At 35.2% G+C, this 26,032-nt stretch overlaps 1 protein-coding gene across 1 annotated transcript in view; it reads left to right on the top strand.

The window, feature by feature from the left end:
• The first annotated feature begins 333 nt into the window (after positions 1 to 333).
• Cdc73 (cell division cycle 73) overlaps positions 334 to 26,032 on the top strand; it is a 118,845-nt gene continuing 93,146 nt past the window's right edge. The window contains exons 1-7 of the mRNA XM_026390697.2: positions 334 to 688; positions 4,435 to 4,540; positions 7,887 to 7,956; positions 12,237 to 12,299; positions 12,382 to 12,434; positions 16,186 to 16,274; positions 23,256 to 23,472. Of these exons, the coding sequence (XP_026246482.1) occupies positions 558 to 688; positions 4,435 to 4,540; positions 7,887 to 7,956; positions 12,237 to 12,299; positions 12,382 to 12,434; positions 16,186 to 16,274; positions 23,256 to 23,472 (729 nt within the window). The 5' untranslated portion in view covers positions 334 to 557. The remainder of the gene's footprint in view (positions 689 to 4,434; positions 4,541 to 7,886; positions 7,957 to 12,236; positions 12,300 to 12,381; positions 12,435 to 16,185; positions 16,275 to 23,255; positions 23,473 to 26,032) is intronic.

The following is a 26,032-nucleotide window of genomic DNA, read 5'->3' as shown; positions in this document are numbered from 1 at the left end:
CGGAGCCCCACCGTCGCCAGCGAGGGCCCGGGGGGCCGGCGGCCTCACGCAGCACAGGTCGTCGAACACTCAGTGCGCGCTCTAGGGATGGAAGTACGGAACGGCCGCGCAGGTGCGCGCGCACCTGTCGCCTCCGAGTGAGCGCGCCCGGCAGTGTTCCCGTGCGCGCGCGGTACGTGGGCGCGGTGTTGGTGCGCAGCGCGGTTCAGGCATTCGTCTCGGTGTGGAGGAGGAGTCTGGGAGGGGCATTTTCCCGGGCAGTCGCGGCTCCCCCTGGTGGCAGCCGTGAGGCGCTGGAGGCGCGCAGTCAGGCGTTCTCCGCGGGCAGCCAGCGGCGGGGCCTTGCCTTCTAGCGCGGGGTCCTTGGCGGCCTGGGTGGCTACTGCCCCTGCTGCTGTCGTAGGCGAGGACGGCTGTTAGTTCTGCTGCTGTTGGTTCGCGGCGGCGGCGGAGGAGGAGGAGGAGGAAGAGGGCGAGGCGACCGGGGAAGAGGGAGGCAGGCGCAGCGGTGGTGGCGGCGGCGGCGCCCGGGGCCAGCGGCGGCGAGGGGGGGGAAGATGGCGGACGTGCTCAGCGTCCTGCGACAGTACAACATCCAGAAGAAGGAGATTGTGGTGAAGGGAGACGAAGTGATCTTCGGAGAGTTCTCCTGGCCCAAGAATGTGAAGACCAACTATGTAGTTTGGGGGTAAGTCCGGCTTGGCTTCGGCCTAGGGGTGTTGGGCGCCCCCAGGCGACCTCTTTCCTCACCCCTCCCCCTGTTTCCCTTGGGGATGGGCGATAAACGGGTGCTCTGGGAAAAAGTTTCTCTCTAGAGCCCAAGTTGCACTTTTAGGGTGAGGAGGGAAGAGGAGGAACTGTCTGGAGCGGTCCATCCCTTTAAATCTTTGGGAAGCCAAAGGGAACGGGAACGTGGGAGTTTGTGACTTTACCAGTTCTTTTCCCCCCAGTATGTATCAAGTACCAGCAACGTGTAGGGCTGGTGCACAAGTGTACCTGAACGTAAGTGCACAAAGGAGCACACCGTCTGCTGCCGGAGACGTGCCTTTTTGTTCTTAAAATTTTCTTTGAGACTGCCATGTGTTCTGTCTCAGGTGGCTTTTGCAGCTCCTGATCGGTTTCTTCTTCCTTAGTAATTGGGGAGGGTGTTATTCCTCAGGAAGAGAGAAGGGCACGACTGCGTGAAGCTAAGATGGGAAAGAGTTGGTTAATTTGCAGTAATCATCAAAACCAGTGCTAGAGAGGAAAACAGGAGTTTTTCAGTTAGAAAGTTACTGATCAAATGAAATGAGCTTTACAGATTTAAGAAAATAATGGTGTGTGGTTTTGGAAAGTGTGTATTCAAGAAAAATGTGTTGGGACGTCAATCCATGCATGCTACGTGGGGTCTAGTGAATTTTAAGTCGTTCAGGAAAACATCTAGATACAGTTTTAATAATCATTTAATGATTGATCACTGTTATTGATGCTTCATTTTGGTAATTTGACCTTTAGACCAGAACTTTCCTATTCATTTTGTTTGAGTGGAAAGGGCTTTATGGAGAGTTGATGAAAAACTGGGAAATTTAAGGGATTTCTTTTAGCCTTCTTATTTCATAAGCTTTATGAAATATTGGTTAAATGCCATTCTGAATTTCTTGTTTTACCCTTTGAAGATAATTGCATAAGCAGTATCTGATTGAAGTAAAAAAACACTTTTTAGTTGTAGATGGATACATATGCACACTACCTTTATTTTATTTATTTACTTTTATGTGGTGTGGGTGATCGAACCCAGTGCCTCACATGTGCTAGTCAAGTGCTTTACCATGATCTACAACCAAAAAGGCTGGCCCTTGATTGGATTTTTAAAGGGGATATATGTGTGTGTGTGTGTGTGTGTGTGTGTGTGTGTGTGTGTATGTGTATATATATGTGTGTACATGTATATAAAATTAATAACAAATATTCAGGGTTTAGGGCAGTTTAATTCAAGGAATAGAAAAATTCCTGAAACCCTGGCTCCTGACTCAGAAGAATTAATCCAAGTAGAAGAGATAAGAATAAGTGACTTGTGAAAGGCTTTCTATCTCAGAACAGTTACTTCTAGTTACAGGTATTTTAAGGAAGTTTTCATAGAAGTATGCGACATATTTGCATCCCACTGAGCTTTTTTGAATGAATGCATGGACAAATGAGTAAGCTTTACAGAATGGGTAAAAACCCAGGCACAGTGGCTCACATCTGAAATCCCAGTTACTCTGGAGGCTGAGGCAGGAAGATTGCAAGTTCTAGGCCAGCCTGGGCAATTTAGCGAGATCCTGTCTTAAAAGATTGGAGCTGTGTCTCAGTGGTGAAGTGCCCTTGAGTTCAATCCCCATCACCTTACCTCCACCCAGAATGGGTAAGAGTTCTGAGTTAAAGGAGGTCTAGGGATGTAATTCAGAGGTAGAGTGCTTGCCTACTAAGCCCACAAACCTGGATTCAATTCCCAGTACTCCCTCCAAACAAAAACTAACTTCTTTGAAGGAAAAAAAAAAAAAAGTGACGGATTAGTCCTTCAGGATGACAGAGCTGTATACTAAAGGCATAAGGGCTGAAAAGAACATGTTTTGACAGCACTTCATTGAAGGCAGTGAAAAGGAATGCTTAAAACAGATTTCAGACTTTTCAGCAGTGAATCACTGAGAAATTTTCCTTTTCTATATGTGTATGTACACCTGTAAAGATGTACGTATGTATAGAACATTACATACCCTTATTGCATGCAGTGCATTGTTATTTTTACTCTATCATAAGGAAAAACTGAAATTTCTTTGTACAGTAATAAGTGAGGTGTGGTTTGAAATAATATAGAGATGGTAGAAAAGTCCAATTGGGGACTGGTTATAGTGGGCCGTGTTCAAATGAATTCAAATAGTACATTTGAATTATGATGGGTAGATGTAGAGGGAAAGGTGGGATTGAATACCCATCTCTTTCCATCTTCCATACCTTTTGCTTTTTTTTTTTTTTTTTTTTTGTGGTGGCTGGGGATTGAACCCAGGGCCTTGTTCATGCAAGACAAGCACTCTCTTGTGCATGCAAGGCAAGCACTCTACCAACTGAGCTATATCCCTAGCACCCCCCCCCCCCCTTTGCATTTTGGTCTGCTTCCTTGCTGAAAAATCTTTCATAGCTGTGTGACTTTTTGAAATAGGGTAAAGGGTGGGATTGGCCATTAAGTTAGTTATATATAGCCCCAGTTTCTCAGGCACTGAACACAAAGTATGGCCCCACTTAGGTTTGGCCAGCTATAAATAGGTGATCTTCTAGAGCAGCTTACCCATAGGTGACAACGTTGGAGAACTTGTTCCTGTAGACTGTATTGTTTTATTACAATTTGTTTTCTCTTAAGGATCCTCTGTTCTGTAACTGATATTTATTTATTTTTGGTACCAGGGATTGAACCCAGGGGCCTTTAACCACTGAGCCACATCCCTAGCCCTTTTTTGTATTTTATTTAGAGACAGAGTCTCAATGAGTTGCTTAATGCCTCTTCATTGCTGAGTCTCCTCAGGCTCCTGAGCTGCTGGTATTTACAGGCAAGTGCCACTGCACCCAGCTCAGCTCCCAGCACTTTTTAATATTGTGTTCAGAGATAGGGTCTCACTGAGTTGCTTAGGGCCTCTCCATTGCTGAGTCTGGCTTTGAACTCATGATCCTCCTGCCTTGGCCTCCCGCTGGGATTACATGCATACTTGGTGGCAAATGATTAGGTTTTTTTCTCTGTTGATAAAGCCCGGATCCTAATTTGGGTCCAGTTCTAAAAAGTTTGTATTGTTCTTTAGAGTAAAAATGTGTGTGCTTTCCCTACTTCTTGCATTTTGTTATTGCCTTCCTTTGTGTTCTTTTTGCTTTCCTGACATTACACTTAGTAGATTGTATAATTTAGGGGCTTTGTTTTTGCTTTTTTTTTTTCCTTTGGTACTGGAAAGTGAACTCAGGGGCACTTAACCACTGAGCCACATACTCAGCCTTTTAAAAATATTTTATTTAGGAAACTGGGTCTCATTGAGTTGTATAAGGCCTCGCTGAAGCTGGTGTTGATCCCATTATCCCAAGCCTTCCCAGCTTCCCCAGCTGGGATTACTGGCATGTGCTACTGCTTCAGACATTTTTGTGTATTTTTTATTATTTATTTACTTATTTATTTTTATAATTATAGATGGACAGCGTGCCTTTATTTGATTTTATTTTTTATGTGTTGCTGAGGATCGAACCCAGTGCCTCACACTTGTTAGGCAAGTGCTCTTTCACTGAGCTACAGCCTCAGCCCCTGTTATGTGTATTTTCGTTAGCTATGTTAAGTACATTGTTGGATGGTCAAGTGGGTAAAGATGAATCAATACATGTACCTTAGCCCAAATAATTGAATTTAAATTGTGAATAAAAATTTTGCTTTAATTATTTCAGGACTGGAAAGGAAGGCCAACCCAGAGAGTACTACACTTTGGATTCCATTTTATTTCTGCTTAATAATGTGCACCTTTCTCATCCTGTTTATGTCCGTCGTGCAGCTGTAAGTAGGGTTTATTTTAAAACTTGTTTTTTAACTTAATGTTTATAGGTATAGTTTGGCATGGATAATTTACCTCATGGATCACAAACGTATAAGTTTCCTGGAGGATTAAAATTTGGCTACTTTATGATTAATACAAATTTTTTAATCTGTGTTTTTTTAATGTGAAATACACATCATTTTATAACAAGAGAAGTTATAAAGGTATTTACAGAGATGTTTTTATAAAAATTTATAAGATGTGGGAAGGATCCTGATGTTTTGGGAAAAAATTTATTTTGGTCATAAAAGTATTAACAGACATTGTTTTAGAATTAATTAATTTAGCAGTTATTTTCATACTTGATAAATTCATTTGTTTTCAGTTTTGCTTGCTTTCTCAGTATTTGAAAATCTTTTACTTAGATACAAATCTTTAGAAACAATTTGAAAATAATTAATTTCATAGAGGCTGTGATGATGACATTCTAGGGAAGTTCTTTATTACAATCGATAATAGATTTCAGAGTTATTTGGGTATGATAGCTGTGTGGCATTGCAAATTGCTATAAATACCTAAATAAAATGCCCCCAAATGATAATACTCAGTTTTTAAAATTAAGCCCACAGATTCTTTTTGATAGAATTTGATATATTTTTTGAGATACTGAAATAATTAAATATCTGCTTACAATATTGTTTTAACATTCTTACAAGTACTACTTTATTGAAATGTATTAATTTATAAATACTTTTTCATTTCTTAGAGTTTTAAATGGTTTTATCAAGCTTCATAAATATCTTCATGTCATCATTAGAGCTTTTGAGTTATTGCTAGTTTGCATTTAAAAAAATTTTTTTTTTAGATGTAATGGACCTTTTTTTTCTTTTTAAAGAGAGAGAGAGAGAATTTTAATATTAATTTTTAGTTATCGGCGGATACAACATCTTTGTTTGTATGTGGTGCTGAGGCTTGAACCCGGGCTGCATGCATGCCAGGCGAGTGCGCTACCACTTGAGCCACATTCCCAGCCCCTGTAATGGACCTTTATTTTATTCACTTATTTATATGCAGTGCTGAGAATCGAACCCAGTGCCTCACAACACATGCTAGGCAAGTGCTCTACCACTGAGCCATAACTCCAGCCCCTAGTTGCATTTTATCTGTGTAAAATTTAGTTTTATAAATTTTCCCTCCTTTCTAACTAATAGTTGAAATTACTGACTTATGCATGGTATCTTAAATAATAACTTGCTACTTAAAGCAGTTGAGAAGAAGGTATCATTTCATCTGATAGGTTTTTATAAGAATTAAACCATAGATTCTGCTTTTCTGAGCCAGATATACATATATACATGTTCAGTGTTAAATACTTATACTTGGTAAATATTGGAGAAAAATATTGGCATCTCTGTAAAGATATTTTGTATCATCTTTAAAAATTGAGTTAGGCAGAAATTAGAGTGTTTTTTTTTTTGATATATCCATTTATTTTGGAATAATAAAGGTGTTTTAAGCATTCAGTTTAGATTTATGGATCATGTTCTTTTAGAATGGTTGTAGAGTATAATTAATGGATAGTTATTATTACTGTGGATCTTGGTCACATAAGATTACAATTTTGTTTTTCTTAAATATTTCTCAAATTAGAGGTGTAGAATTCTAAAATTCCAGGGCTCCACTTTTCTGATTTCTTGATGTTATTTGCTTTTTCGTGTGAACAGACCATTCTTGAAATAAGTATTCTGGCTGCTGTTTTATTTTTATTTACTTACTTTAAACAAGAAAAAAAAATATATGTACATATACAGTGCTGAGGATTGAACCCAGTGCCTCACACATGATAGGTAAGTGCTCTACCACTGAGTCACAACCCCAGGCCCCTGGCTCATATTTTAGTATGTGTAGACTTATGTCTTTTAGTTGGCTATAATGTGTATGTAATTCAGTAGTGACTAAGCAATGAAGTATATTATTAAACTTAGAAACAGTAATTTGAAGAAAATTAATTCAAATATTTTAAACTATAATATTCCATGATGACTGATTTGGGGGAAAAAACCTGTAAACATGCACACACAAAACCCATGGACTTTAAAAGTTTTATACTCCTAAGGAGAAATGAAAATTTAGCGTGATCTTTTAGGGGGAAAAAAAGAATAATTTTTAAGTGATTAAATATTCAACTAAGTAATCAAGATGTAAGTACAGAATGTTTGGCATAGTGAAATGTAATCAATTCATTGTGAAATAATTGGCCATTGATATTAAGGGTTCTTGGGCTGGGGATGTGGCTCAAGCGGTAGCGTGCTCGCCTGGCATGCGTGCGGCCCGGGTTCGATCCTCAGCACCACATACAACAAAGATGTTGTGTTGGCCGAAAACTAAAAAATAAATATTAAAAAAAAAATTCTCTCTATCTCTCTCCCTCTCTCTTTAAAAAAAAAAAAAGATATTAAGGGTTCTTATTACTTCTTTGTTTTTGTTATACATGGACAAAGGATTTAAACCTGTATAATCAATTTGCCATCTTTTTTTTCTTACACTGTTAACATTAGAAAAATGATATAGCAGTTGTGGTAGCGATAGGATTCATTAATTTCCTGGCCCAAAAGTTATTCTTACCTGAACTATACAGTTTTATTTGCTCACCTCTTTACATCTTGATAATGTAGGTTAGTAAAGGAAAATTATCCATTTTTCTGAAATGGATACATTTTTTCAGGTTCATTTTTTAATCTTTTTTCCCCCCCTATTTACAGAATTTATACATACTCAAGGATAAAAAGAAATATGTAGAAGGTAAACAACCACCATACATTTTTCTGTATAATCGCCTGTGCTTTTCTCCTGTCTAAACAACATGTGCATATTGTTAATTATGAAAATTTAGTTTTAGTGGCTAATTCAGTTTATTTGGAAGAGGTCATGCTGAATATTTTGAAGAGGCCTGGTTTTTGTGTGAGAAAAGAAAGCACTGTTGAGATGGTGCATAAACTGAGAAACCAGACTAAAAGTTATTAGTCTGACTTGCAGACCTCTTGAATGCAGTTAAAAAAAACAAGGACCTAGAGTAAGCCATGAGGAAAAAAAAGACTGAAATTAATATTTTGAAAAGAGAGTTACTGTTTCCTTTCTAATAATTATCTTTAATACATCTTCCTGGAATTTCCAAAATAAAATTACTAAAAATAAACATTTAAAAAATTTTTCAAGATTTTTAGGTTCTTTTAGCTTAGCATATTTTTTTACAAATCTGATTTTAATGTTATCAAGATATTGGAATAAATTCAGAGATCATTTGAACTTATCAGCTTTTATATAGTTGTTATCTATTTAATATGTAATTTAAAATTTTGGTTTCAGACTGAAAATATTCCTGTGGTTAGAAGACCTGACCGAAAAGATCTTCTTGGATATCTCAATGGTGAAGCATGTAAGTACCTTTTAAATTGCTCACTCTTTTTTTTTTTTTTTTTTTTAAAGTATTTTTTAGGGGCTGGGGATGTGGCTCAAGCGGTAGAGCGCTCGTCTGGCATGCGTGCGGCCCGGGTTCGATCCTCAGCACCACATACCAACAAAGATGTTGTGTCTGTCGATAACTAAAAAAATAAATAAATAAATATTTAAAAAAATAAATAAATTATTTTTTAGTTGTAGATGGGCATAAAACATTTATTTATTTATTATTATGTGGTGCTAAGGATTGAACTTAGTGCCTCACATGTGTGAGGCAAGTGCTCTAAGACTGAGCCACAACCCCAGCTCCCTAAATTGCTCACTCTTAAGTAGCAATTGTTAAGTAGCAGTTGTTCCCCCCATGAAATAAGTATTGGAAAATTTATATTCCCACTAAAAAAAATAAATAACATAGCTCTGTTCATATGTTCCTCTTTCTAGTTATAGTGATTATGCTTTGTCTCTAAGGCTAGTAATCCCTGTTGTATGTGGATTTTTTTCATATTCTCAAAAGACTTTACTTGTGTAAATTATTGTTTCTGTCTTGCCTCAATCAGTTTTCTCCTTTTTTCTGCATCATTACTTTTTAGAATACATATAGTAAAATATCTCATTAAAAAAAATGTTTTTGACTTCAGGTTTTATCTGCTGGTCCATTTGTTTTGTCTCTATTACTGCAAAAATTCTTTGCAAAGTTCTTTGCTATTTCTTTATCTTGATTGTTTCTTGAAGTCACTCCTGTGTGACTTTTATTGATGCCGTCCTACTGAAATCATTCTAAGGTCAGCAGAGACTTATGCTATCCATTGGGCTCCCTTACCTTTCTCCACCTGTCAACACATTTGTTACTATTAACCACTCCCATTTTTGAAAGTCTTTCTTCACTTGGCATTTGTAACAATCCAAACAGTTTTTCTTAAAGAGGGGTAGAAGTAGACAAGGTAATTTTAAAGTTTGGTGAAATATCCTAAAAAATTGTGGAAGAGCAAGAGAAAAAAACTAGTTAATTTAGATTTTGGAAGTTTTAACAAAGCCCTAATAATTTAAGAACTGAGAGTTGATAAACTAATAAACAGTTTTTAATCTGTAGGATTAGAAGTACATATGTTAATTTAACATGAGTAGAAAGAGGCATGTCAAATCACTGGGGAAAAGGTGGGATTATTCAGTTAGTAGTTTGGTAAAGGTAAAAAAGTTATGTATTTTAATAAAAGACTTGACAAACTGATAAGAAATATTTCAAATTTTATTAGAAAAAAAAACTGTCTCAACTAATATATGAAGTTGTTCTGGAAATATGTACCAAAAGAGACTTAAAACCATGAATTTCGGTCATACAGTTCACTAATCCAAAGAAAATATGGTAAATATGCTAATTTCTTTCAAAAATCAATTACAAACTATTCAAAGATATTTAAAAAATTATTATTCTAATTAGTTATACATGACAGTAGGATGCATTTTGACACATCCTACGTAAGTTATGATATAGCTTCTCATTCTTCTGGTTCCTTCTCAGTCCTCTACATATATTGTCCACGTATGTAGTCATATGCTCAGAGGGTATTAATGTCTGATTCATTCTACTGTCTTTCCTACTCCTATTTCCCCTCCCATCCCTTCATTTCACCTCTGCCTTGTCCAAAGTATTTCTGTTTTTCCCTAGGGCCCCCCCCCCCATTGTGAATTAGCATTTGCAATTTAGAGAAAACCTTCAGCCTTTGGTTTTTTTGAGATTGGCTTATTCTGCTTAGCTAGATGTTCTCCAGCTCCATCCATTTACCTGTAAATGCCATAATTTTGTCCTTCCTTAAGGCAAAGGATATTCCACTTGTGAATAAATACCACATTTTCTTTATCCATTCATCTGTTGAAAGGCACTTAGGTTCGTTTCATAGTTTAGCTATTGTGAGTTGAGCTGCTGTAAACTTAGATGTGGCTGTATCACTATAGTATGCTGATTTTAAGTCCTCTGGGTATAGATGGAGAGAGATAACTGGGTCAAATGGTGGTTCCATTCCATGTTTTTTGAGGAATTTTCCATACTGCTTTCCATAATGGTTGCTCCAATTTGCAGTCCCACCACCAATATATGAGTGTATCTTTTTCCCCACATCCTCGTCAACATTTATTTTTACTTGTATTCTTTTTAAAAAAAAAATTAGCTTATTTTTTATTTGTTCTAATTAGTTATACATGAAGTAGAATGCATTTTGACACATTGTCTACAAATGGAGCAAACTTCTCATTCCTATGGCTGTACATGGTGCAGAGTCATTCTGGTATAGTGTGATCATACATGTGTATAGGGTGATAATATCTATCTTATTCCACCATCCTTCCCACCGTCAAACCCCTTCCCCTCCCCACACTCCTCTCTTCCCAATTCAAAGTTCCCTTACTCTTCCTTACCCCACTCCATTATGGATCAGTATCTGCTTATTAGAGAAAACATTTGGCCATTGGTTTTTAGATTTGGCTTATTTCACTTAGCATGATATTCTTCAGCTTCATCCATTTACCTGCAAATGCCATAATTTCATTTTTCTTAAGGCTGAGTAATATTCCTTTGTGTATATATACCATATTTTCTTTATCCTTTCATTTGTTGAAAGACACCTAAGTTGATTCCATAATTTAGCTGTTGTGAGTTGAGCTACTATAAACATTGATGTGTCTGTATCATTGTAATATGCCAATTTTAAGTCCTTTGGGTATAAACCAAGCAGTGGGTTCAAATGGTGGTACCATTCCATGTTTCTGAGGACTCTCTGTACTGCTTTCTCCCTAGTGATTGCACCAATTTGCAGTCCCACCACCAATGTATGAGTGTACCTTTTTCGCACATCCTTGCCAACATTTATTTTTATCTGTATTCTAATAATTCCCATTCTGTTTGGAGTTAGATGAAATCTTAGAGTAGTTCTGATTTGCATTTCTCTACTTGCTAGAAATGTTTAACAAAAATAGCATTTTTTAACCTAACATTTTAATAATATGCTCTAGTCAAACTGTAAGGAAACATTTTGCATTGTTATTTATAATCTCAATAATTACAACCCTTGTTGAAGATGTTGGCAGTCTGTCACCACAAAATTAACTTAGAAATCCTATATCTGGAACTTTATCCTGGAGGCATATTTGAAAATGTATTTAGTGACATATATATAGTTTCATTTTACCATTGTTGGTAATGACAGAAGACTGTTAGAACTGCTCATCTGCAAGGAATTGGTTAAATAAATTATAATCCATACAATAGCATTACTGTAGTTGTAAAGAAAAGAGTTAAAGAAATGCCCTATATGCTGATGTGGAAGAATGTAAGAGAGAATACTGTTATGTAAACAGAAAAGTAAGATTCAGAATATTTTGTCAGAATAAAAGGTTAAAATAAAAGTAAAATTTTGTATTTCTTATATCTACAGAAAGAAACTCTAGAGAGATATATAAGCACAACCAATGGTTATATAGGATGGTAGAATCTAGGTCGAGGGGGACAGTTTCATTATTGAGTCATTAAAAATAATTCAAGGGGCTGGGGTTGTGGCTCAGTGGTAGGGTGCTTGCCTAGCAAGTGTGAGGCACTGGGTTCGATCCTCAGCACCACATAAAAGTAAATAAATAAAATAAAGGTTAAAAAAATGCTTTAAAAAATTATAATAATTCAAGCTGGGCACAGTGGCACACACAATCCTAGCAGCTTAGTGTCAACCTCAGCAAAAGCGAGGTGCTTAGCAACTCAGTGAGACCCTGTCTCTAAATAAGATACAAAACAGTGCTGGGGATGTGGCTTAGTGGCCCGGTACTCCTGAGTTCAATCCCCACTACCCCGTCCCCAAATAATTCAAAAGGTAATTGAAAGTTTTCTACCAATTATAAAGAATTAAAGATTTCATGTTTAACGTGAATGTTAACTTAAAAAACTTACCCTCATATATGTGTGATCATATTTATATTTAGGTAAACTTTTTAATGTACATGTGTTGTGATTCTGAAGTATAGTCTTTGAAGCAGTTCATCTCAGTAATATGTAAGCTAAATTATTAAGAATAGTTTGTTCTCATAAGCTTTCTAATACAGATTAATCTTTTTATAAAATACTTCTACAATAATGCTTTAAAATTTACTTTTTTTTGGAGTAAGTCGCCACACAGAAATACAAACTATGACAAAGCTTGTGAATTTTACTTGTAATAAAATCCAATATGTGTTTAAATATTGATCTGTTTATATGAATATTTTTTAATTTTTCAGCAACATCAGCAAGTATAGACAGAAGTGCCCCTCTAGAAATAGGTCTTCAGCGATCCACTCAAGGTATGCCTTGTCACATCTTTATTTGAACTTTCACAAATCCATCCCAAAACTATACATTTATTTACTTCTCTTTTTCTTAAAGTCAAACGAGCTGCAGATGAAGTTTTAGCAGAAGCAAAGAAACCAAGAATTGAGGTAATAGAATTTATTTAAAGATCATTCATATTGTTTCTGAAATTGAGATTGTTTGGTAACAAGAGTTGTTTGTAGTAATCCTAGAAGTTTTGTTTTTCTGGATTTTAATTATATTATTATGTTCTTATTTTTTGTAAATTTTTAAGAAGTTCCATATCTGTTGCATATAAAACCCCCTGAAATGGCGATTAACACTCTAGAGGAATGCTTAATCTTAATCTTAATTAAACAAATGATTGAACCTATCATCTGTCAATTAACATTGAAGAGATAACACTTGTCTCCATCAGTGGTATTAATTAATATTGCTAGAAACCATGAATGTTCTTATTTTAGACTTTTATCAGAACTAATTTTCTTTCCAAAGAGAACTGAATTTTTTTAGTTGGCAAAAACTGTATATTATAAATAGTATTATGTTTTAAAATACTTCTACACTGCGGCATGACTCATTTGAGCTAATTAATACTTACATTACTTCACACACTTATCATTGTAATGAGAACAATAAAAACTTCCTTTTAGCAGTTTTCAAAGAAAAATTACTCAGCAGTTTTAAAGTATAATACACTTATTAACTATAGTCATTGTGTTATGCAGTAGATCTGTAAAAATAACTATTTTTTATGTATTTGTTTTTTAATACTTTTTAAAAATATTTAAACAACTTTTGATTTTTTTCATTTTTTATGTGGTGCTGGGAATGAAACCCAGGGCCTCATGCGTGCCAGGCAAGCACTCTACCACTGAGCTATAGCCCCAGTCCCATAAGTATATTTCTTATGTGGCTTCTATTTCATGTAAACTATCCTTAACATTCCTTAAGGAATATTAAGCAATATTAATATTCTATTTGCTAGCTAAAGTGCTACAAGAAATCTGAAACCCATTAAGTCAGTATTTTAATGAAGTAAGCACTTCACAGCTCTGAAGAGTAGAGCAAATTCCCATACCACCTTATTCTAGGGATAGGCAAACTAGGACCCAAAGGCCTACCACTATCTCATAAAACCTTTTATAAGGGGCAGGGCACAGGGTTGTGGCTCAGTAGCACAGCATTCGCCTAGCATGTGTGAGGCACTGGGTTCAATCCCCAGCACCACATAAAAATAAACAAATAAAATAAAGGTATTGTATTCATCTACAACTAGAACAAATATGTATATTTTTGTCTGCTATATGGATAGTAAAGCATCCACAATTAAAGATAAGAAAGGTAACTTGAAGGGACAGGATTGGTTGGTAATTTATATATAGTGCTATCAGTGATAAAATTGATGCTAAAATAATGTAATTTTAATTAGGTATATTCTGAAACACAGACTTGATATATTTCACATAATGACAAAAATGATAACTGATTCATTGTTACTGCTATGTGCTAGGGGATAGTCTAAATACTTCATGTGTATTTACTCATTTAACTTCACCACAATCTCTTGAAGTTTGTGGTACTAGGTTTGAGACGTGTGAGGCTTGACGTGTGGTACTAGGCTTGATGTGTGAAGCTCCAGAACAAAGAAGGGATTTGCCAAAGTTAGAAGAACTAGTATTAGAGCCAAGGTACTCTGGATCCTAGCTATTCTGTTAACCCTTGGTACAAGTTTTATGGCAGTAAAACTGAAAATTTGCTCAATTTATGAGAGAATATTGTGACTGACTGTTGACAAAGGGAGTGAAGTCAGGGATATCATTTGATCGGAAAAGTCTGAACATCATAATTTAGTTATTTGAAAAAATCGAACATGTTAGAAATGCTAAATTGCTAGGATTCCAGTAGCTTGAAAAATCAACATAAAATAGCATAGATTTTTTTCCAGATCATTTTATAAAGTAGTATTGTATTATATAAACACATTACCTAAGCAATTTTTAGTTTTAGTTCAGTGTATGAATATTACATTATACCAGGAAAAAGAAACCTTGAGGGAAGGGTTTCTGATTTGATTAAAGTCTAGATTGCAATTGTCTTTTAATTTGCAGTTCCTTAAGGAACTTGACTATTAGGGGTTATATACCTTTATTATAAATGAGAAAAATATAATGCATTTGCCAAAATAGCCTTCCATTCATTTCAGCCCATGTGTCCATTTGAAGATAGATTACTGTGATAGATTACTGTTAGTGCAAGAATTGGAGCCCCCCATATTTTTTGATCTATCGAGTAGGCTCTGCTTTTTTTTTTTTTAATACAATTTCATATTCATTAGCCATTGGACATGGACTCTGATCATTTGCTTATTTATTGCATATAGGCATGGAACTAAATTAGAATTATTGATTTTTGTCTTGTTAAGTATTCAGACATTTTAGCTGACATCCTGAAATACATAAATATATATTAAAGTTGAGCTACCAACTAGCTGAGAGTGGTGGGTGTGGTGGCTCACACTTGTTATCCCAGCATCTTAGGAGACTGAGGCAGGAGGATCACTAGTTCAAAGCCAGCCTCAGTGATTTAGTGAGGCCCAGTGCAACTCAGTGAGACCCTGTCTCTAAATAAAATATAAAAAAGGGCTGGGATGCCGCTTAGTGGTTATGTACACCTGGGCTTAATTGCCTGTATGGAAAAAAAAAATTTTTTTTTTGAGCTACCAAAATTAAATGTCAGTCAAGATCTTGAAGTTGCCTGGGACACTTTATAAGAAATCTCTAATGTGCTAAGGAACATGCTTTGAAAACTATTAAAGTTTTACTCGGTTTGGGACTTGTGGCAACAGATGGAAAAAAAAAAAACCCTAGATTCAAAATGAAATTTTTGACTCTGATGAAGGCTTCTCATAATATTTAGTTTCCTCAGTTATAAAGGGTCGTTTGTTGTATGATGTCTTTCTGAATAAAAGTAGTTATGATGTATTATGGCAAGAACACTTAATCATAGAAATAAATGACTAAGCAAGTTTTTTTGGTAAACTTTTACAGATGATCCTAGACAATTTTTTGGCTTTTTTAATGGTTCAGAAATGTTACATACACATTGACTTGAAAGTGTTCCACTTTTAGCACAGTATTCAACTAATAATAATTGTTCTCCAACACTTAATAATAAAGTTGGTTTTTGTGTAGGTGAGAGGATATATTCTGAGCACATTTAAGTAAGTTATATCAAGCTATAATGTTTGGTAAGGTCAGTGTATTAAATGCACTTGTGGTCTATGTTATTTTCAATTTATTATGGGTTTATCAGAATAGAACCCCTTTGTAAGTTAAGGAGCATTTATAGTTAGTTCTAGTCTTTTCGTTTTGTTTTGTTTTGGGTACCAGCTATTGATCTCAGGGGCACTCCATAATGGAGCCACATCCCTAGTCCTATTTTGTATTTTATTTAGAGACAGGATCTCACTGAGTTGCTTAGGGCCTCGCTTTTGCTGAGGTTTGCTTTGAACTTGGAGCCTTCTGCCTCAGCCTCCTGAGCCACTGTGATTCCACGCGGTGGCCACTACGCCTGGCATAGCTCTATCTAGTCTTAAATGATCCAGCATATATTTTGTTGTGGTTTTCTTTGTGTAACTAAAAGTATTCTTAAAGTTCATGAAAGTCATGGATTACTTCCATGGAAATGTGTAGGTGAGGATTTTGTAAGGAAAAATTATGTACAGTGATTTTTTTTTTCATAAAACTTTATATAAAGTTCAATGGTAGACTGCATGCTTAGCATACTCAAAGCCCTTAGCCCTTCAGTTCTTAGCACTGCAAAAAGTTTTTTTAAAATAAGAATTTAAAATGTTTACTAACCAGTGATTATTTCCAGGATGAAGAGTGTGTGCGTCTTGATAAAGAGAGATTGGCTGCTCGTTTGGAGGGTCATAAGGAAGGGATTGTACAAACTGAACAGATCAGGTAAGAATTTTTTTAGTACCAAATATGGAGTTTAGGTATATGTAAATATACATAGAAAAAGGGAAATTAAAATGCTTCCCACACTTGCATTTACCTCTTTAATTCATTATATGCCTCTGCTCCCCAGATTTCAAAAGAATACATTTTTTCCCTCAGTATCCATAGTGGATTGGTTCCAGGAGCACCCTCTCACCCCTTATACCAATATTCACAGATGCTCAAATCCTTTATATAAAATTACATATTGCTTATAGATACCCTCTGCCATATTCTTTTGTGCACACAGTTTACTTATAATGCCCAATATAATGGAAATGGTATGTAGTAGTTTTACTGCATTGTTTTGGAATAATAACAGGAAAAAAAGGTTTGTACATGTTTAGTACATACAGTTTTTTTTTGTTTGTTTTAATATTTTCAGTTTGATGTTGGTCGAATTTACAGATGTGGAACTCATTGGTCCTAAGGACTGTGAGGGCATGTTTTATGATAGGATGGGTTGGAAGCCATATGCTTATCTTGTTTTCTAGAAAGCCTTCTTCATTATTCTTTTACCACATTTGTGTTTCTTTTTAATAATTTTTACCTTATGCCACTTAGTTTGTTTAAATTATTTTTGGTATCAGGGATTGATTCAGAAGCACTTGACCACTGAACCAGGTCCCCAGCCCATTTTATTTTTACTTTCTGTCACCGAGGATTGAACTCAGGAACTCAACCACTGAGCCACATCCCTAGCCATATTTTGTATTTTATTTAGCACCTTACCGTTGCTGAGGATGGCTTTGAACTCTTGATCCTCCTGCTTCGGCCTCCTGAGCTGCTGGGATTATAGGCATGTACTACCGTGCTTGGCCCTTTTTATTTTTTGAGACAGGGTCTCACTAAGTTCTTGAGGCTGGATTTGAGCTTAGAAATTCTCCTGCCTCAGCCTTCCAAGTCATTGGGATTATAGGCATGTGCCACTGTGCCTGATATGCCACTTATTTTATAATATAATCTCTTGATTTGTAGCAGAAATCAGCAAACTTTCTGAAAGTGCTGTATATATATGTTGGCTCTCTAATAGTGATTTCTGCATCTGTGGATTCAGCCAATTGTGGATCAAAAATATTTGGAAAAAATGTGTCTGTATTGAACATGTACAGATTTTTTTTTCTTGTCCTTTTTTGTCCCCCACCCAGTACTTGGAATTGAACCCAGACCCTTTCATAGACTAGTCTGGTGCCTAGCCACTGAGCTACATCACCAGCCCTTTTGTCCTTATATTTAAACAATATAGTATAACAACTTATTTGCAGTATTGGGGATTGAATCGATGGCTGCTTTACCACTAAACTACATCCCCAGCCCTTTTTAGTTTTTGAGACAGGGTCTCACTCAGATGCCCAGGCTGGCCTCAAAACTTGAAATCCTCTACTCTTAGCCTTCCAACTACTCCAGGCCAGTGTAACAACTTTTAACATAGTATTTGTATTCTGTTGGGTTTAAGTAGTGTAGAGATGATTTAAAGTGCATGAGACAATGTGAGTAGATTATATGCAAAAAATCTACAATTTTATAAAGGAAACTTCAGCATCTTTGAATTTTGATATCTTTAGGGAGTCCTAGAAACAGTCCCCTGGGATACTGAAGAACAAGTGTGTTAAATATTTTGACTTTGCAGGTAATATTATTTCTTTTGCAACTACTTAACTCTTTTTATGGTAGGGAAAGCAGCCAAAGATGACACAAAAGCAAGGGTGTGCCCAGATTTGGTCTGTAGCTTAACTTGCAGATGCCTGATTTATTTTTTACCTTTTTTTTTTTTTAAAAAAATATGGTACATTATAGTTGTACATAATGTGGCATTTGTTGTTACAAATTCATATTTAGATGCAGTATATAGCTAATATCACTCTCCAGAGTTTCCTGGACCCCTTCCCTCCTCCCATCCCTGGTCCCTTTTCTCTATTCTAATCTCTGATTTTTCACAAGATTTGCATATCCTGCCTCCATCTTTCTTTTCCTTTTTACTCTCTTTCATGTAAGAGAGAAAACATGATCTTTGGCTTTCTGAGTTTGACTTATTTCGCTTAACATCTGATTTTTAATATATTTAGAATTACTTCATAATGTTTTCTTTGGCATAGTATGATTCTTAAAAATTCAGTTCAGGAATTTTTTTTTTCTTTTTGTGATAATGCTGAACTGAGGTAGATCCCAGTTCCTTGTGCATGCTAGGCAAGCACTATACCACAGAACTACACCCCCATTCCCAGTGTAGATTGTTAAAAGCTTTATTGTGGTGTGTAGGTATCATACAATTAATTTTGTGTATTTAAAGATAAGTTTTCATGTATGTTTACACCTGTGGAACATCTTATCATTCATAAGAAATGAACATAACATCACCTTCTTAAATTTCTTGTGTACCTTTGTAATCCTTAACACCTGTTCCTGCATCCTCTTCCTAGGCAACCAGTGAGTTGCTGTTAGTAAGGATGGATTTGTTTTTTTCTAGAATTATATGTAAGAGGAATTGTGCAGTAGTTTGGTTTTTTTTTTTTTTTTGGTGTGTGTGTGTGTGTGTTTCACTTAGCATAATTGGTTTGAGATTAATTTTGTTGGTGGGTCTCTCATTAATTCATTCCTTTTTTGAGTATTCTTCCATTGTATGTAAGTACCACAGTTTGCTTACCAGTCACCTGTTGATAGACATTTCACTATTGGTCTTTTTTTTTTTTTTTTTTTTTTTTGGTACCAGGGATTGAACTCAGGGGCACTCGAACTCTGAGCCACATTCAGCTATTTTTTAAATTTAGAGATAGGGTCTCACTGAGGTGCTTTTAGTGCCTTGCTTTTTGCTGAGGCTGGCTTTGAACTCATGATCTGCTTGTCTCAGCCTCCCAAGTTGCTGGGGTTACAGGTATGTGCCACTTCATCTGGATGTTTTTTGATTATTACAACTAAAGTTGCTGTGAGCATTTGTGCTCAAGGTTTTGCACGAATGTACACTTCCATTTCTCTTGGGTAAGTACCTAAGAGAGGAATGATGGGATCATATGGTAGTATGGACTTAACTTTTAAAAAATAATTAAATTAATTAATTAATTAATTTTTTAAATGTAGTGCTGAGGATTAAGCCCAATGCCTCACACATGTAGGCAAGTGCTTTATTACTTAGCCACAACCCCCGCCCCCAGACTTAACTTTTTAAGAAACTGCTAAAGCATTTTTCAAAGTGGTTGTATCATTTTACTTTTTTTTTTTTAATTTTTTTTTTTTTTAAAGAGAGAGAGAGAGAGAGAGAGAGAGAGAGAGAGAGAGAGAGAGAGAGAATTTTAATATTTATTTTTTAGTTCTCTGCGGACACAACATCTTTGTTTGTATGTGGTGCTGAGGATCGAACCTGGGCCACATGCATGCCAGGCGAGCGCGCTACCGCTTGAGCCACATCCCCAGCCCTCATTTTACTTTTAAGTCAGCAGTGTGTAAGAGTTTTTCCATTCATGCCAACTCTTTGTATAGTCAGGCTGTATAGTTTTAGCAATCTAATAGGTGTAGTGGGTATTTCGTTGTGGTTAATTTTGCATTTTTCTCATGATTAATGATGTTGTAAGAAGTGTCTTTTCATAGTCTTAATTTAACTTCTTTGGTGAAAGGTCTTCAACTTTTCCCCTATTTTTTTTAATAGGTTGTATGATTTCTTAATAGAGTTTTGAAAGTTTGTTACATATTCTGGATATGACTGTTTTTGATGCAAGGGATTGAACCCAAGGGTGTTTATCCACTGAGCCATGTCCACAGCCCTTTTTATTTTGAGACAGAGCTTTGCTAAATTGCTTAGGGCCTTGCTAAGTTTCTGAGGCTGGCTTTGAACTCTTAATTGTCCTGCCTCAGCCTCCCGAGATGCTGGAATTAACAGATGTGTGTGGCCACTTTGCCCTGTGAATTTTTTATATTTTCTTTGTGAGATTGAGGAAATTTTTTTTTAAGTTGTTGATGGGCCTTTATTTTATTTTATTTAATTGTATCTGGTGCTGAGAATCAAACCCAGTGCCTCACACATGCTAGGCAAGCGCTGTACCACTGAGCCACAGCCACAGCCCTGAGGAAATTTTTTCTATTTTTAGCTTGTTGAGAGATGTTTTTCTCATCAGAAATCAAATGTTGGACATTGCTAAATGCTTTTTCTGATTATATTGAAATGATCATAGGGTTTTGTTTTTTTTTGCCGTTGTTAAAATGGGTAAATTAATTTTGCCAAAGTCTACATACTGGCCATAGACAACATCATCTCTTTTTAAAAAAATGCACATTTATTAGCCCCCAGTAGCTCTGGATCAGGAATTTTGGCATGACTTGGGTGACTTCTGTGCTTCAGCCTCACAAAGCTGCAGTTAAGGTGTTAGCCAAGACTCTAGTTTCATCTGTAGGCTAGACTGGGGGAATATGCTTCCCATCTCACTTGTGTGTTCTCATTTAAAAATTTTTTTTTTCTTTTTATGAAATATACATTATTTCTTCTGGCTTCTTTAAAATTTCTCTTGCTGATTTTGAGCTATTTAATTATGGCATAGTTTTGAGAGAACTTTGTGTTTCTTGTGCTTGCAGTCTCTTGGGAAAATATTTGGGTTAATTTTTATTAAATTTGAAAAAATTTGGAGCCTTGTTTCTTTGAATTTTTCTGATTTCCTCTTTTTGGAGTTGAGTTGCTTAAATTCCATTTGATGTCATTTGAGAGGTCACTTGTTTTCTTTTCTTCCCTTTGTTTTTGATTCTTTATTTCTATTTTTCTCTTAAATTTTTTTCAAAATTGTACTTTGGATAATTTTTTATGTATATTCAAGTTCAGTGATTTTTTTTCTGTAATCTTATGCATTTTTTAAATTAATTGATTTATTTTTAGTTATAAGTGAACACAATGTCTTTATTTTATGTGGTGCTGAGGATTGAACCCAGTGCCTCATGCATGCTAGGAGAGTGCTCTACCTCTGAGCTACAACACCAGCCTTTATGTATTGTTTTTAATATCTCTCTGTTTAGAACTTTCATCTCTAAAAGTTTGTTTTGTTTTTTTAAATTCTATGTCTCTACAACTTGTTGAATACATGAAATGTGGTTCTACTAATTATTGATTAGTATTTCTCTTCATTTTGTTGCATATTTTCCTTATTTGCCCTGAAATCTTTGGCTAGAAACCAGACATTGTGCAGTTTACCTTGTTGAGTACTAAGTATTTTTTTTTTAATTTCTCCAAATCTACTTTAACTTTGAATTGTTGCACAGTTAAATCACCTAGAAACAGTTTGTTACTGTGGATTTTTAGTTTTAATATTGTTATTTTAACAATGGTCAGTTATAGTAATTATTCTTACGGTAATTGTTTCTACCCACTGCTGTGGCAAGAATGTTCTGAGTACTCTTACTTTTTTTTTTTCCCTTTCTGGTACTGGGGATCCAACCCAGGATCCTTGCACATGCCAAGCAAGAGCATTTGCCACTGAGACTGAGTTCTCTTCCTAATGACCAGTGAACATGAACTTTTCACTTTGGTTGAGGAGAACTCCTTGTGAACACTGGGCATGCATTATTCCCTCCAAACCTCTGGGGTGGTTCTTTTGCTCAGGTTGAGATGGTTTCCTCATACTTACATGCTAATCCATACTTTGTTGGGAATACTCAAGGAGATCTTCTTCAGTTCTTTTTTCTCAGAAGCTCTAGCCTATGAATTCCAAAGTCTTGGATATTTTCAAGGCAGTAAGTAGAGGCAGCTGTCGGAATTACCTTGTTTTTTGGTCATTTGTCAGGGAATCACTATCCTTTATGGCTTGGTAGCTAGTGTGTAGTCATCCATTGTTTCATGTATTTTGACATGAAAACTTTTCAAGTTGGAGGGATTAATCCTGTTTCTTTTACTTCATCTTGGCTAGAAGTGAAAGTCCAATAATTGAAAGTTTAAGGCAAGCTTGATTAAGTAGTTTTGAAAAGTATTTGAATTTGTTTAAAGATACTTTGGTATGCTCTAGGTTTTAGGGGAACATTGTGTGATGTTATACAAAATGAGTCAAATACCTGATGTGTATTGCATCTGCTATAAAGTACCTGCATACCTATTCTAAATAAAATTAGTATATTATATAATACTACTGTATTTAAACCTGCAGGAATTTCCATCCTTTTTCCAGATCTTATGTAAACGTATTTCAAGATTTTCATCTTGTGACTAAAGTAATATTTTTGTCTACAGTTATTAAGGTACTCAACCACTTTTTCTCTTTGTCATTTTATATTATAAAAACACTGTGCTTAAGATTATCATCTTATAAAGTCCATACTTTCAGTATTAAGAGTTTTTTTTTTTTAATAGTTTCTGAAAGCATGGTCTTTCTTTGCTCTTTTACCTATTTGAAAATCAAGTAAAGGAAATATTAAGAAACTTCAAAATATGGTATCATTTTCCAGAGATTAAAATGATTGTGTGTTTTTTGTGGTATTTAAAAAGCTTCTTCATCTATAAAATATGATGTGTACAATGGCATGTAGGTTTGTAACCTTGAAATAAATTTTAAGGAAAATCCAAGCTCCCGCACTTTTTACAGGTTGAATTTTTGGCCCCCTTACAGGTGGCATGAGTGTGTGTATCTGTGTGTAATTTCCGTAGATATAGAGCTAGAGTAGGTAGTAAAATTTCATAAAATATGAAAAAAAAGCACCCATATTAATGAATTCAGGTCTTTTGAGGGAGAGATGAAAAACTTCTGAGGAATTTTGTTGAGTTGATCTTTCCTATGAAAGTATGAATTTGTTCAATAGATATTGTCTGTGTGTGTACCCTTATCTATAAAAATCTTATATGATTACAGAATATCAACTATGTCAGTTTGAGATGAGAAGTGCCACTTAAAAACAATTTTACCAGAAATTTATAAATATAACAATATATGATATGTTCAAGGAAACTTTGGTGTCAGAATTAAAAAAATAAATTGCTTTTAGGTCTTTGTCTGAAGCTATGTCAGTTGAAAAAATTGCTGCAATCAAAGCTAAAATTATGGCTAAGAAAAGATCTACTATCAAGACTGATCTAGATGATGACATAACTGCCCTTAAACAGAGGAGTTTTGTGGACGCTGAGGTGGATGTGACTCGAGATATAGTCAGCAGAGAGAGAGTGTGGAGGACACGAACAACTATATTACAGAGTACAGGAAAGGTAATAAAAATATTTCACCCACTTGTAAAATGAGTGTGTATGTTTAATCTTGTGATTAGTTGTAGAATTGGTTAAAATTTTATATTAGGAAATTTCATGTTTTATTTCTTTGAAAGATCAGGAGTAATGTAAATTGCCAAATGGCCATATTTACCATTCTATTATTGGTCACCAGAGAAGCTGTGTGAGTTAAGATGCATGCCCCTTCACACGTCTTTTTTAAATATGGAGTGTCCCAGTTCTCTTTTGAATCAGATTTTTGCCTGAACTTCATAATTAGAGAATATCGAATGGCGAGTTCTCTGATCATCAGAGAACTGATACCATCATTAATTTTATTCTTATAAAGTAGAAAACTTACAGAAATCACTAAATATTTATTGAGTATATTTTAAACATTAGATTCTATTTTAGGGATATAGGAATTTTTTTTATTATTAACCTCCTTATTAGTGGAGATATTTTTGTTTTGTTTCAGTATGTGGGGTTGGTTTTATTTTCTCCCTTGCTTTGCTCCCCCTTTCTTTTTCTTCCCTGACTCCTTTCCTCTTCTGTTTTCTTCCATTTTTCCTCATTCTCTTTTTCCTTCCCTTTCTTTTCAGTGTTAGAGATAACACATTAAAAAAAAAAACCTTTGTACATGTGTCTTTTTTCATTTATGTCCATACAACTTAAGGATTCTTTTTTTTTTAAAATCTTTTTTTTTTTTAAGAGAGAGAGAGAGAATTTTAATATTTATTTTTTAGTTATTGGCGGTCACAACATCTTTGTTTGTATGTGGTGCTGAGGATCGAACCCGGGCCGCACGCATGCCAGGCGAGCACGCTACCGCTTGAGCCATATCCCCAGCCCAACTTAAGGATTCTTAAAAACAAATTTTTGATCAAAAAAGATGTACATTTAAAATTTTGGAATATAGATGTTTGATTCTGGATGGTTTGGTATCTTAATAGATCTCTCAAAAAATGGATGCATTAATTCTGTTTTATTTACATATTTTCATCTACGTCATCCAGTCCTCATATTCCAATTCCCCTTCCCTCAGATCTCTCTCTCTCTCTCTCTCTCTCTCTCTCTCTCTCTCTCTCTCTTCTAGAACCACTTAATCACTGAGCTACACCTCCTAGCTACTTTTATTAATTTATTTATTTTTGGGTACCAGGAATTGAACTCAGGGGCACTTGACCACTGAGCCACATCCCAGCCCTACTTTGTATTTTATTTAGAGACAGGGTCTCACTGAGTTGCTTAGTACCTTACTTTTGCTGAGGCTGGTTTTGAATTCTTGGTCCTCCTATCTCAGCCTCCCAAGCCACTGAGATTACAGGTGTTTGCCACCATGCCTGCACTACTCTTGTTTTTTATTTTGATATTGAATCTCACTAATTTGGTTAGGTTCTTCATAAATTGTTGAGGTTGGTCTCCAACCTGTGATCTTCCTTAGCCTCCTGAGTTACAGGGATTACAATACGTTCTCTCTTAGTTCTCCACTGATGCAAAGTTGGTAATAGTGATGGTTTGATAGGAACATTTGAAGAATTGTGTGGGATTATTGATGAAACTGACTTTAACATTGTTTGAGGCAGAATGATTTTGATTGTAGAATGTTGAAATTTTAGCTTTAAATTTACTGTGCTATCTAAATAGGAATATAGCTACTTGAAAAGACTGTATATGAAAACAGTTATTTCCATTTCTTTTGTATTTTGACTTACTTCAAAAAGTACTTTTAACAGTCATTCTCTAGATCTTAGAATTGTAGATAAATTCGAGCATATGAGAAAACTCCCATTTTCCATTTTTGTTATTTATAATAAAACAATATTATATTTATTTTCATGGCCTAATATGACTAATACTTGAATAATACTGTGACTTATTGTTTTAATTATTGAAAATCTTAAATTTATATTAAGGAAATAAAACAGGTGCCTCTCCTTTCTTTTAAAACAAAAATTAAATTTTCAAATAACTTAGGTGAATAATTTTCTTTGAGCTCTAGATGGCAGGATTGTACCACAATTTCAAAACTGTTCTAATTTAATACAGTTTGTGGGTACCATTGTGTCTTTTTAAAAGTAAGTTAATAATTAAGAATTGTTTAATAACTGTACCTCTGTGATTTAATCTTCTTAAATATAAAATCATATTTGGACTGATAATCAGTTTGTATACTGTTTTTATCTGTTAAGCTGTGAAAAATACTGTTAAGTACTTAGAGTCCTATAAATTTTAGAACATCACTGCTGCTAATTATTAAGGTCTTCTTATTTTCTGAGTTTTAGGGGGAAAAGACAGGAAAAAAAGGATAGGTGGAAACTTTCATGAGAAATACGAACACTTCTTTTTATATAATTAAATCATTGCAAGCACTCCAAATAAAGTAAACCGACTTTACTGTGCCATTAAAACATGTTTTTAAGCTTCTACAAATTAGTATATGCCTTATTCTATTTTGTGCTGCTAAAAGCAGAATACATACTATAGACTGAATAAATTATAATGAACAGAAATATATGTGGCTCATGGTTCTTTTTTTTTTAAAGAGAGAGTGAGAGAG

Source organism: Urocitellus parryii, chromosome 9 (assembly GCF_045843805.1).
Source record: "Urocitellus parryii isolate mUroPar1 chromosome 9, mUroPar1.hap1, whole genome shotgun sequence".
Lineage (NCBI taxonomy): Eukaryota > Metazoa > Chordata > Mammalia > Rodentia > Sciuridae > Urocitellus > Urocitellus parryii.
Note: the sequence above shows the minus strand (reverse complement) of the source record. Positions and strands in the feature narration are given on the sequence as shown.